The sequence below is a fragment of the Rhea pennata genome, chromosome 3 (genome assembly GCF_028389875.1).
Source record: "Rhea pennata isolate bPtePen1 chromosome 3, bPtePen1.pri, whole genome shotgun sequence".
Classification (NCBI taxonomy): Eukaryota; Metazoa; Chordata; class Aves; order Rheiformes; family Rheidae; genus Rhea; species Rhea pennata.
In genome coordinates this window covers 77,689,266-77,703,592 of record NC_084665.1, presented here as the reverse complement: position 1 = coordinate 77,703,592, position 14,327 = coordinate 77,689,266, and the positions used below count along the sequence as shown (strand labels likewise).

Genomic DNA, 14,327 nt, shown 5'->3' with positions numbered 1-14,327 from the left:
GATTATAAACTTGTGCCCACCTTGCTCTTATTTTCCTCCTGTCATATTTTTTACTCTTGTCTGAAAAGACAGAAGAGAGACATGTCGGTAGAGGAGCTAATCCTGAGTCATACTGAGGTTATAAAGAAAGAAAGGAAGAAAGGAAGAGTCATCTCCAATCACCTTTCCATACTTTGAGTTCTGTGTTGACTAGAGACTGAAGCAGCCTCATTTAGAGCAATACTGAATATGAGAAAATCCCTACAAGGCCGGTCTCTTTTTGAATAGAGTGAAATGTTGTATTGCCAAAGTCCTGCCCTCTGCTTTGCTCTCTTCTTTTCTTTTATGTTTTACTCTCCAAGTGCAGTGGAGGAATGGGCCATGTAGAACTTTGTACTATCCAGTTATTCCCCTTAAGTCCTGAAAGGTCTTACATGTTGGGGGTCAATAATCAGCTATTACATGTAAAGCTTACTGTATATACATTTGCTTGGCTGTACTTTAAAGTGTCATTGATTTAGCAAATCCTGAAAGAGATGCAATGAATTCTTGTTAATACATTAATTCCAGAAGGCATTAAAAATTCTATATTTTAAAACTATCAGTATAGTAGTCAACTTGCAGAATTTCTCTGCCTTTTGAAATGAATGTTCCATGTCACCATGATCACTTGGAAAACCGCCTACATTATTATCCTTAAAGTAAGAAATTACAAACTCTGAAAATAACTTAGCAAGTTTCAACCATCTTCTTTTATAATTGCCAGCAGAATAGGAAATGTGTATGCTCTGATATCTTGAAAAACTGGCTTTTTGTCTGTTTGAAAATCAGGTTATTAAACCTAAAATACAGCTGTATCATGAAAACACCGAACTAGTATGTACTAGTACTATGATAAAAATCTCCCCATAAATCTCTTCTTTTTATCCTTTAGAATAGCGTTCTTCAACATAGAAAAATATCAATTTTTTATTTTAGTCTTTGGCATGAAGGTGAGGACGAGAAAAGATAGGAGTCAATCTTACCCAGTAATAAAATGCAAAAGAGAATCCATGGGCAACTGCCAAGAAGGAAATACCTTGACCATACCCCTCTATTCACTTTTTTCATTTTCTTGTATTTCTCCCCAAACTGTCCATAATATTCCTTGTCCTATATGCCCATCAGTTGTCTATCCAGTGGCAACACAGGGAGCGTTCTCAGACAAACTGCGCAGCCAAGGCATCTTACCCTTACAAAACTCAGGTGCAAGTTTTATTTAAAGGCAGTTTGTATTGGCCAGCTTAGAGGCTTTTGCTGCCATGATAGCATTATTGGCAGGTACTTCGTGCACCTAGCTGAACATTTTTTACGACTTTTGGACTTTGATGGGAGTAAGCAGACTCTTGAGCAGAGCCAGCAGTATATTGAACAATAAATATTGGTAGCTGTAAGCAATTTTTATTCTGGATATTTTCTCTTCTAGGTTGATTCTTTTCTTTCCTAATTGTTCTTTTCCTTCTTTCTCCATTGTCACTTCACTTCTGTTTAACTCTCCCTGTTTCTTTTTCCATTCTTTCCTATCCTTTTCATTTAAGTTCTGTAGTCTTCTTCAGTTTCCTTTTTTATCTTTTTATTTACCTTAAATTTTTCATAACAACCCCTCCCATTTTTCATCTATTTTTCTCCTTCCCCTCAATTTAATTATTTATAATAATAATAAATTATTATTTATAATAATAATAAATAATAATAATGATAAAAAAGAATTAATGTGATGCTTACAAGCTTTTCCAGTAATCACTTTGAAGCCAGCAAGACTTCAACCCCTAGCACTTTTGGAAATGACCAAATATCTAGAAGTTTTAGAATAGAGTCAAGTCTCTATTTAGGCAGCTGCTACTTTTAGAGATGTTTTCCGGTACTTAAATTCTATAAGATAATATGCAATGAATGCAATGGATATAAATGATACCTGCAACATGATGTTGCTATAATTTCCTGCCCTGGTAACACCAAGGAATAGTAAAACTCAGGTCACAATACCTGCATCCCCAGCTGAGTGCACGGCCTTGTCATACGCTGATGAACTGTGTTTAAAGTCCTGCAGGTTCTCAGACCACATCTTCACGTTCTCGTCCATGGGTGTCGTAGCCTGTGTTATTGTCATGGTAGCACTTACTGCCTCTGCGGTCTTCAGTTTAGCTTGCTCCAAACGTTGTCTGGCTTCCACTGCAAAATACATAGGGAATGAAAATGTGCACTCTACCAAAGAAGCGGGTGAGCTATAGCTAATATTCAGTGCGAAAACTAAAGAGATTTGACCTTCTACAAGATGGGAACCTACCCAACTTCGGTAATTTGGTTTTCTTTTTAATTCTACAGAAAATGTTCAATACTTCCTATGGTCTACTGTTACATTAATTCTTAAAATTTATCAAATCCTCATTTTATTATCATTTGAGCTTGTTACAATTAAGTCTTTTCAATACTCTTGGATTCTGGTGTGTGTTATATAGCCAATGGCTTTGGAATAGAGATGAAGAAATCCATTGTTTTCCATGATTTTTTAAAAAGAAAATGAACATTTTTGTTATCATTTTTTAATGAAAGGCTTTTTTTCAAGTAGAAAAATCCAAGAAACTGAAGAGGTTTTGTTTTTTCATAAGTACATTTTGTTTTTATTTTTTTTTAAATTACCAATTGCAGTATTTGTAAAACTGTGGCATTTTTCACGTGATAATTTATTGGAAGTAATTCCCAGCCATTCTTAATTAAAGTTAATAAAAATTCTTGACTGTGTCTACTGTGGACATCCCTACACCGTAGGACATACTTGTTGCATGCTCTGTGATGTTTTTGAAAAACTACGGTGAAATCTTGTAATTGAACATTGCCAGTTATTACCTCCCAAATACTCTACTTGCCAGATGTTATGTATATGTGAATTAGATTTTGTTTATCAATGCAATAAATACACAGACTTGTGGATTCTACAAGTCTGTAAAAATACTGAGAATAACATGGGAGAGGACAACCGTAGTAAGGAGAGGTCAGGAATGCAAATAATTTCAGATGGCAAAGTATATAATTTCATCATGAATGTATTAAAGCTGTAAGTGTTCTGATCAGGTCTCATAGTTTCAGTCAAATTCCTTTACATCTCCTCAGGACTGAAATCTTAGTACCAACTTCATAGGCCATTTGCAAAGACAAAAAAAAAAAAGCTATTAAGCATATTAAGGCGAAGAATCATAAAGTTCCTCTTACGTCCTGGCTGTGCTGATTGCATTTTTGTGATGGCTCTCGTCAGTTGGCTTCGTAGAGCCTGCGTTCTGGCAAAAGTTCCATTAACATGCTGGCTAGTGTCCGCAATGATTAAATTATTACCTGTGGGGGAGGAATAAGAAGTATAATTGAATGACATCAAAGAGGCATTTAAAATAGGTATATTTTATCTTACAAAGTTATCTTATTATGGGTTTAATACGGTGTAGACAGTACACCATGGCCTCTTTTAATATAGCGCATACTTGTAATGTTGACTTCACATAATATAAACTGAAAAGCAACCTTGCAGCTTATGACTGTTATTGACCTGCCACAGAGCACCTCAGAAAAATCTGGAGATCTGTGTCTCAGTCAGCACCATCGCTCTCTACTAAACCAGAACTGCCAAGAATAGCTGCAACAGGTATACGGGAGAAGGCTTAAGGAACTCACGAGGTCCTGAAAATTGAAGTGGACATTTCTAGCATTACAGATCTTTCATTCACCTTCAGTGAAAAAAATGTCAAAATTGTTTATTATTATCCTTCACGGATAAATCCATCTTTCTGGGCACTTAGATTCTTGTGAATTGATTTTAAACTAGTTGATTGAGTTTATCTACCTGTCAACACCTGTTTGTAGGATCAGGTATTTAAACAGTCATTGTATCTGAAGAGTTGTTATATCTGAAATGATTCTTTTGTAAATTAAATAAACTTTCAGCAGCTGGCAGGATAATACAAGAACTACTCAAACTGTGCCCTTGGCCTTTTCAAATACTCTGTATGCTAAGTTTGATCAGTACACTATTTGTTACAGCAACAATTCTGCCTTAGTGATATGCCTTTGAAATCTCTTTTAATATGACTTATAACTGACTGGAAAAGTAGAAAGGATGTATATTTACTGGCATCTGCTGCCTGCTGTAGCTCCATCGCTTGATTGAGAAGTTCTTCACTTTTACCTTTGTGGTAAATGATCTGAGTATCCATTCCAACTACAGCCTACAAGTGCGTTTCAAAAAAGAAAGAATAATACGTATCAAAATGTTGTTCTTTGTTATGTTTATTTGTAGACAACATACTGTCTCACATAAATGTAAGTACAAAGTCATTGCAGTTTCATTTTCTCAACCTGGATGACTGGCAACTGAATTAGAAAAAAATGCCTGAAAAGCGTATATTCTTTAGATTGCAATTAAAGTTTAAGGAAATATATGCTTTCCAGACAGCTACACTGAATAACTAAGATGCAGAAAACACAGAAGTCCTCTTTAGTATTCAACTCCAATGTGGCCAAACTGATATTCATGCTACACATTAGGCACTGTGACTGTTCACTTTTACTGGCACCTCAGAGGGATGAGGAACGTGCATTAAGTAGGGAACAGAGGGACAGTCCTGGAAGCACACTGTGAGCAGAGGGCTGGATGAGACATCTCTTGGTTCCTCAGGCCCCTGTGCTCAGCTATCGGAAAGGTCTTGTGTGTGCTGGGGATATTGAGACCAGAATCACCTCCGGGGGGAATGCAGTTCTGATGTGTGAGGCAGGCTTTTTTCCACTCTGCTTCTATGTCTGCGTGCAAATCAGCCCTCTTTTAAGCAACTGACCATCATCTCTGAATTAAAATAGGATAAAACACAGTATGTTTGTGTCTAGACCTGACATTATGTCATGTTTTAAACCCATACCAGCAGCGGGTAGTCCATATAATAAGCTAATCCTGTAATCTAACCAATTCCTCTTTCTATCCCTTCCATAAACTAAATTGTATTTTTTTTTAAAAAAAAGAAATGATGATATAAAAACAGATATGAAGTATTTTAGAACAACAAGGCCATAGGAGCAAAAAAGTCCGTATCACTGCATTGAGCCTGCAAGTGTACTGATTGCTTCACTTTAACTTTGTATGAGAAACAGTAGTGGTTCTGTTAGGTGTGTTGACCTTTCCTGCCACATCGTGCTGTGTGGAGTACGAGGACTAGCGCACTAAAATGCCACATCAGTGTTCCTAAAGGGCCAGAGATTTGTCCAGGCATTCCTAGAAATGCCTCAATTTGAGTGACAGCACAGGGCAGCAGCATCACTTTGGGACAGGAGGAATCTATTTCATCTTTTGGAATAATAGGGGAATTCAGATAGGCAGAAGCTAATTCAAGAAAAAAGAATGAAGCAAGGTGTGCAGTGAGAACTTTATGGCTGTTGGTTAATCTAGATCTTGTTTTTTTTTCACCTTTAGGCATCCAAAGCCCCTAAGACATTGCAAAGTAAAAGCTGATATGAAAATTACTTACATCATTGACCTGGTTTGTTGTGTTCAGCACTGACAATGCAACTTTATTTGCATCCTCAATATAACTGGCAATGTTTTCATAGACATTTGAGGCATTTATTGCTCTTTGGACCAACCCATTTGTATCAACACCATACAAATTCCTGTTAAAAGGAGAAGAAAAAGAGGACAACATCAAACCAAATTAATCAATTTGAAACTTGAAATTTTCTGTGACTTCTGATTACATTATCACATGCACATATAAATATACTTGGTTTAAGCAGTACTCTCATAATTTCTTTGTGTATGATCATTTATGTCAATCTGAAGCAGAAGAAAACTGAAGGTAGAAAGCACTTTCCAGTGGTTTAACTTTGTAAATTTTGCCATTAACTTTTATGTGAACAGCAACAGGTGTGTTGCTGAGCTTTTATCCTTTTAAAATCTAGATTAGATATTCCGTAAATTCATTGACTAACAGTTGTCCTACTGTAGGGATCAGCCTTGGATGTGATGAAGGGGCCTGTGTATGTCAATAACCATGAGAATTATATCACTGAGCTGTTTATAGTAACTGGGCATGGGGAAGGGAAGGACCAGATGAAAATGCCCATTGGTCATAAAACTTAACAAAAAGTTAGGTTAAAAAAATGCAAGATAGCTGTGCTGGGATGGTAGAGCCTGATTTATACCTTAACTGAGAGGAGGTATTCAAGAGGGATTTAAAATAGTAATTGGTTTAGGGCTCAGCCTTCAGCTATTAGTAACTTTATATTGGGTTTCATATTTAGTGATAAACAGAATTCAGAGGATATAGAAGATGTCTTCGTATGTATGCGTATTATTCACTTCAATGTGTTTGCAGACCGAGGCGCTTCCAGATTCAGTTCTGTTGCAAGAATTTCAAAAGCTTCCTACTATATTCCTCCCAAGACAAAAGAAGAAATTGTATTAAATAAAAGCCTAACAGGCTTATAAAGCAAAGCCATAAAACAAAAATGATTTGAAGACAGGTTAAATGTTTTAGAAGATTAAAGTTTCACCACAGGAGAATCTCTTCAACAAATAAAGGGTCAACACATTTCCATCTGTATACTTCACAATTAGTTCTGTTTGCTTTCTATTAAATTCCTAGTGTGCCACTAGGAATTAGTAGTCATTTTAAAATTATTTCTATGAGAGATGAAGGCTAGCTGTATGGGTATTTTCTTTCAAATGATCCCACTTCCCACATTTAGCTGACCTCAGACAGAACATACTGCATGTTTTTTAAGTTATCTGTAGTTTGTTTAGCATTATAGAACAGATTTTTTTTACAATTTTATACAAGAAAACTGTCTATTTTTCTGTTTTACTTGCACATCAAGGGCATACTAATACTAAGAAAAAATGGTATTTAGATGAGATATTGATGAGTATTAAAAATTTATCTTACAAAACCATATGCCCATGAATAACTTTAATGTAAGTTGTTTTAGAATTTGATGAATGTTTTTCTTTAAGAAATCATTTATAGCAGTCATTTTCTGTGTGTAAACACTGTTGCAAATAAAGTCATATTTCAAACTTGTCTATAGGTGACTATAGTAAATTGAGGAAAGCTCATGTATTTATCATCTTGTAGCAAAACAAGAAAATTTACAGTAGCTTTTTGATATTACAGTGGGCTAGTTTTACTGGTCATGATCCACTGAGTACCTGAACTAACTTCAGCTGTAAAACAGTTCTTGAACAAAAATGATACAAAGCTCATTTTTTTGGTCCCTATTGCTGAATGTTTTTAATATGAGTGAACTTATTCACATGAACCGTTCCTATAAACCCCACTTACATTTGTCAGTGTTATATTACTTCTCAGTAATCTACTTTTTCTATTCTCTTGTTATGGAATTAGAAATTAGAAAGTAAAGAAAATCACGGAAGATATATGTTTGTTTATTCTTTGAAAATATTCACAGATTTTTGCCTAGCTCAAGTTCAGCTCTTTCTTCTGGACCATGACAGTTCCTCCCATACATCTCTTCACAGTGATTTGTTTAACACTTATTTACAGACAGCATATCTAATATCACTGTGTTTCTGCTTGTCTTCATCCAGTGCTCAACCAGTAACACTTGTATGAACAGAGTTATCTGAAGTTAAATTTTACCGATCCAGCTCATCAGCAAGTCTTCTTAGGTTGTGGGCATGATGCATAGCCTTTTCTACCAAATCATCATCAAACAGAGACAGATTGGCTAGTTTTTCTTGCAATTCCTTTTTCGCTCCATCTATTTCTGCGTAGAACCCTGACGCATTCTGAACAATATATGGAAGGAAGAGAAGATGAAAATTGTAAGAAACAAATCTATATTTTAATTACTATTCTTTAATTTTACCTTTTATATTATTATTGTGTTATTTTATGCTTTAACACATGAAAAAGAGGAAAGATTGAAAAGAGGCTGTCTAATGAATGCGAATGGGGCAAGACAAGTACAGGAAGACAAAAATCAGCCAAAATTCCATAAATTACATAAAGATATTAAAGAGATGTGAATAAAATACAAAAGATAGACAATTGAGAGATATATTAGCATCCTTTATGTTTGCTCCAGAATGATGGCAATGCCTATCCTTTGGAGTCAAGTGCTAATAGGTAGAGTAATTAAACTAGATCTTTGCAAAATCCCCTTGCTGTGACTCATATTAAATTAGGAGATGGAAACTATATATTTTTTTGACCTGTTCTTTGTAAAGACTGCAGGCCAGAAATTAGCTTTTGAGTCTTCTAAACTGTATCAATGCAAGTAAAGTAATGCTGCTGGGATGGGCAAGCTTACATAGTGTCGAGTGACTGACCTTGTTAGTGCATGGTCCCTGGTCCCTAGCTCTGGCCAGCCAGCACTGCCTTAAACCTGCCTCTCTGGAAGCAGCCTGGGGCAGTGCTTGTGCCCATGGACAATTTGGAGGAGACTTGTTGCTGGAAAGGGGCTGTATGACTTTGAGAGCTATGCCATGCTGTGGAGGACTGACCCTGGCCCTGTTTCCATCTCCCTGTGTAGAGAAAGCCCTGAAGCTAAGACTTACTGGATTAATTTGATTTATAAGAGTTTGCCTGAATACTACCTCAGTATATGTATAGGCAAGGAGATGTAGTATCCCTTTGCTGTAGCCATACTTCTTCTTTATATAAAATTATTGTGGGGAAGACCAGATAGGCCTGCATGCATCTCCTCTCTGATATACAATCTTCCTGATAAGTCCTCACAGTCTGAGGACTGTAATAGTGGCCTCAATATACAGGATAAAAGGATGAAGGAGTAAAGTGTGAAGATACTCATTGCTAATGAGGATGTAAGATGTATGATTTTTCCAGACTGCTTCCTTCCCTGCAGTGTAAACTTAGTGTGTAAACTTATGGATGGGAAGGGGGAACCCCAATCAATAAACTGTAGCAATTTGTTTAGCAGAAAACATAAGAAAAAAAGTTACATGGCTTAATCACACAGGGATGATTATTCTTGAAGATGGTTGTCTTCTTTTTGGCTTCTCAAATAACTTCTTCAAAGAAAAAAGAATAGTTTTTGTATTTGTTTTTATGCTAAAAATAGGATTGAACAGTAATGGCCAAAAATACGTGTATTTGGACAATTTTCATTTGTGTTAAACTACCTCAAAATTTTAATATAAAAGAAAAGATTTGGTAAAACAGCAATTTTTGGTTAGCAAAACCCCAGTTTTATTTGCTCCATTTTTTCAAAGAAAGACCAGAAAATCATAGGAATGATTAATCTTTTAAAAGTTTCCGACAAAACCTTGTCTCATTTAAAACACTGAATCTCTAATCTCCAGTCTCACAGGAGGGAGGATTTTTATAAGATAATGGGCTTACATTTAAGTTTTACACTCTAACTATCACTGTTTATATGACTGAGATCTGGGCTCTTTAACTTTATCCTACGCTCACTTGCAGGCATGAACAACGGTATTAAGCATATAGTACAGTCAGTATTTGTTTTGGCCTTTCGGCAGCCCCTTCTAAGGAAATAATTGAGAAGTCCACAGCAAAGTCCTTCATTCAAATATGCCTACAGTAAAGTGTCTTTACGATGCATTATTCTTCTGAGGCAGTAAAATGTAATTGCAAAGCTTTTCAGCAGAAATACTTATACTTTTCCTGGGGAATATTTATCAGTATTTCAGTGAAGCAGTATAAAAAAAAGACTTGTGTTTAGTGGTCTAAACATATGACTTTATAAAAGTTCAAAAAAACAAGATGGATCATTTAAACAAGTCACTGAGGCACCTACCTTTATTAGCTCGCTTAACTCTGAGTTGATTTTTTGTGGTCCTGCCAAAATATCTGCGGCACTTAGCAGAATGCTGTTCACTTCATTTTCTTGCTCTTTTATTTTCTCATGTTGTTTCTACAAAAAAGATACACCCACATCCAAAAATGTCTGTGAATTACTAAAAGACAGTGTTACCATTTTTGTCATGTTATTAAAGTTAATTCAAAACATAAAGTGATAAACTAAATACATTTTAGACAAATTGGAAGCCCAAGTTTTTTCCCAGACGTCTCTAGTAGCTGCATATTATAACGAGACTCTTCACATTTTCTTGTCATTGGGAAAGAAAACTTTTTTTATTTATAGGAATTAATTTCCTTTTATAATACAGACTGAGCAATTATTCGAATAAAGCATCATTCAGTGCACTGCCAATAGAGACAAATTAAACATGGGCTTTTCATGGTGGCCTGGAGACTAGTTTGTTCTGGAGTTTTTTTTTTTTTTTTTTTTTTTTTTAAATTTGCAGCGTGAAGATGTCTTTTCCTTGACAATAGTAAAGCTAATGTGAACATTCTCTTTGGTGCAGCATCTGCCTTCATTGTGAGGAATAATGAAAAATCCAACTGGTTAAAAACAGTGAACAACTATGACGACATCCAGCATACTTCAGGCTTCACTTCATAAATAGGAGACAAGCTGCAGCTCTGCACTATAATTATTAAACAAAGGAAAACCAGAAGAGACTGTACATAAGGATCCCAAGCCTCTTGTAGAACAATTCACAAGAACAGTATGCCCAATTTTGGTATTGAATTACTAGACCTCCACATTAGCGTGAGCTTCTAGTGCTGCTCAAAGTTCAGCAATGGTCCCTTTGAAACTGAGCGATTGGTGTGAATTTGCAAGATTGTACTAGTGATCATAAGACTGTCCCCTAAACCTCTCCCCTCAAGAATCCAAATGATTTCAGCCATTGAAATGAAACAGTTTGAAATGGTCCCAAAAGTTCTTCATTTTTTTTCCTTGCTGAAAAAATAAATGAAAAAGAAACAATTTTGAGTGAGACATTCTGGTTTTCCATTGCTTAAATAGACCTGAAGAAAACAGAGTAAGGATCATAGAACTGCTGGAAAGAGAAAGAAACAATCTTTTTATATGATTGATGAATTAGGTTATTTTCCAGGATAAGGGACCCTAAAGTTCAATTTCCTCATCAGCCAGACAGGATTTGAGCCTAATCCTTCCCTCCGGCAAATGTGCACTCCTTCCATGCCGTAGGGGACAGAACTCGTCTGAGCTCTCCTCTTCCATGATTACTTTGTACAAAATACTGAAACTATTCATCTGAACAAAAAGTTAAGGGAAAACTAGTCCTATAGCTAAGCTGTTCAACAAGTAGAAAACCTAGTTTCAAGATACTGTGAAGCAGCTAGAGAATGGATTTGAGCTTAATGATGGAAGAGCAATCATTTTTTTTCCTAAACAAAGGCAGAGAGAGTTTGGAAGAGGCACCATGAAGCCAGTCATAGCCCAGGTCTGGAATGCAGTGCAGAATTGTTATAAATAATGATTTATTAGAGTATAATTTTGTAAGCATGAAGTCCTTCCATTTTATAAATGAATACTTAATATGCGAAATGATCCCACCACAGTGTATACAGTGGCCATGCTACTTGAAATTTTGAGCTTCTTGGGTTTTGTTGTAAAACATTCTCCTGTGTTTGAATGTTCATATCAATCTCTCCCTTGGCCCACTAACTCATGCCATGGCAATAAATACCAAAAACTTGGTGTTTATTGTCACTCTGTCAAGAAATAATAGCACTTGCTATTTCCACAACTTAGAACTGCAGTGTTGAACTCATCCTGCTGAGCGGTCCAAGTAACTTTTTATCATACTAGTGGTTCCTGTATCCAAATCATTTGCAGTCTTCTGTATTAAACACCAGTAAAAATGGATGATTCACAGACAATGCTTATGATAAATATACTTCATAATACCTCACGCTCTTGAAGATTGGCTATGTTTTCCTTACTTATGTCCTCAGTTTGCATAATGTAGCCAAGTGCCTGGTCTAACGCCTCCTCCAGGTCTGACAGTTTCATATCGTGTTCACTGAGCTGCTCCAGCACATCCAAAACCAGAGATCTGGTGTCATTGTACCTTTCATGAAACTCTTCAACTTCCTGAAGCACTAGGAGAAAAGTCAGAGGCCAAATTAATTCAAAACCTGGATTTCTGACAAGACTTACCTATGCAGCAATTTCTGTTGCTCTTTGTCAGGGGATCAGTAAAACACATTTGTTAACAGCCCACTTGAGAGTTTACTTACATCACATACCTAGATTTTAATTTCCTTCCTCTTTTGAATAGGAATTCAGTGTCTCATTTTAGTATCTCACTTTAACCTCACTAATCCCCTCTCTCAAATTACAAGCAGCTTTTTCTAAATGAAATCAGTTTTGGCTTTCCTTGCTTTTTAATTTTTTTTTCATTGTCACGGCTAACCCGTCTGCTCTGGAGAAGACAGTCCTTACTGTGTTAGGGCTCTGACTCATGTTCACTGAGCGAACAGCTATGAAAATGAAGCCACCACTATTTCCCATCCCAGTAATTGTTACCTCTCTCCTGGAGATTACTGTCCCCATCACGGGCCTGGCAGAGCAGAATGGACGCATTCACACGAGCACCCAGCCCTGGCACAAACCTGCCTTCCTCAGCAGCTATTGCTAAGGCACTGCAGTGTGCAGACATGCAGACACACACATTTTTCTGTCCGTTCTGCCAAGGGGGCAGCAAGCGCCTGCAGAGAGTTGGAGGCGGTTGGAAACAGCAATACCTGCTGCTGCTGCAGCGTGGCTCAGCGAGTTCATCCCTCAGAGCCATGCCACTGCAGGCCCCTTTTCCCCAAGCTCTGTTAGTGAAGTTAGGAAAGGCAGGGAGCCAGTAGTAGCCCTGAAATTTGTTTAATGTTTGACAGTTTCCTGCAGTCAGCAGAATTACAGTGGTTTAAGTTAGGGACTCATGGTGAAGTAGGCTCAGGAACTGAGTCCTGTATTACTTTCACACTGGCAGATAATAGTTTTCTTCAGACTTCCCTTTCTTGTTCTTTCCCAGATTTGATCTCTCACTTTTTTTTTTTTTTTTTTTTTTTTTAATCAGTAGGAGTAGGAATTATTTACTCTCTTTGGCGTCTTGTCCAAGGAATTAACGACAAAAGACTGTTACAGATGCACAGATCTCATGTACTTTGTCTTACATTCTTTTGAACTGTATGTTGCAGCTGCCCAGCACGGTAGTACTTGCTGAGCACTTGCTAATCCTCCCCATGGTTCAGAAACGTACCCAGAACTGCCCAGCGTGTGCCAGCTGTGCATAGATGTATGGATGAACGAAAAAGAGATTTAAAACTCACACTCTTCTGCTGCATTTTCCTCCTTATCTGCAAGTTGCCTCTGATTAGTGAAAGGCTTACGGTGTTTGATCTCCTTTAGCATCTCCTCAGCCACATTCAGCTTGTGGGCAATTTCTTCAGGGCTCAGCTCTTGTTGAATTGCATAGTATTTCATCTTGCTGCTGATTTCTGAGGGAAAAAGGAATAGATGATCAATCCAATGTGGCTACAGTGAAGTAAACATTTTGGAGTCCCCTTACTGTTTTTTGAATCCAGATTATGCTGACAGCAAAAGAAAATTTTAATTATCTCATAATTCTATAGTAGATAGTTACTAGGGTTAATCTAGTCTTACAGTTAAACCTGTAAACAAGCCACACTTTCTGGCATATGTAGGGTATCATTAGAAGAGGATGAAATTCAAGCAGGCATGGGTTGTGTGCATTATTTGGCTTGGCAGTTCTTACAGACAGGGATCATCTTTTTATTCTGAGTACTGTGGTGTGTAGACTGGGGCTCTGGTCCAGGATTGTAGTTTCTAAATGCTGCCACAAAATGTGATGTTTATTAAATACCAACATCAGCAAGGATACTGAAGTAATCTCTTTGTCCATCTGAAAAAGTTTGGGGGATCCTAAAAAGGAAACATATAGCTTCTGACCTGATATTGCCTAGCTGCTTTGGAGTGGGGTATTATTTCAAAGTTTCAGTCTTGATTCAAAAGACACTGTTGGATCCTTGCAGTGATGTATCTAAAACTGAGTTTACCCACTTCTAATACAGACATTACAAAGCTCATCCTCTTCTCACTCTCTAGTCTAAAATACCAATCACCTTCTCCTTTATTTCCTATGATGTGAATAGCTTTGGCTTGTGTTCACTTGTTCTGTGGATAAACCAGAGCTGACAAAGCCAGCACTAGGGATCTATAAGATATTTATAAAAAATAGAGGGGCAGTTGTGGCAATGCCACAACTGATCATCTGGCAGACTGTCTTTTTGTGCAGTTTCTGGATGGCTCCTGAGTTCATTAGTGAAGCTTTTCTCATACTGAGCAACAGCTGATCACTAGCAGTGGTTTCATGGATTTCTTTTTCCTTCTCATCCTGGAGCACATGTGTGCATGTGCGCACACATGCACTTTCCCTTCAG

The 14,327-nt window shown here is 37.0% G+C and overlaps 1 protein-coding gene across 4 annotated transcripts in view; it reads right to left on the bottom strand.

Annotated features, from left to right (window-relative positions):
• LAMA4 (laminin subunit alpha 4) overlaps window positions 1–14,327 on the bottom strand; it is a 107,799-nt gene that overhangs the window by 30,360 nt on the left and 63,112 nt on the right. For all 4 annotated transcript variants that reach the window (XM_062572630.1, XM_062572631.1, XM_062572633.1 and 1 more), the window contains 8 exons: window positions 13,197–13,364; window positions 11,782–11,975; window positions 9,796–9,912; window positions 7,653–7,801; window positions 5,523–5,664; window positions 4,136–4,232; window positions 3,229–3,348; window positions 2,005–2,190 (listed from right to left, as the gene is read on the bottom strand). In XM_062572630.1, the coding sequence (XP_062428614.1) occupies window positions 2,005–2,190; window positions 3,229–3,348; window positions 4,136–4,232; window positions 5,523–5,664; window positions 7,653–7,801; window positions 9,796–9,912; window positions 11,782–11,975; window positions 13,197–13,364 (1,173 nt within the window). The remainder of the gene's footprint in view (window positions 1–2,004; window positions 2,191–3,228; window positions 3,349–4,135; window positions 4,233–5,522; window positions 5,665–7,652; window positions 7,802–9,795; window positions 9,913–11,781; window positions 11,976–13,196; window positions 13,365–14,327) is intronic.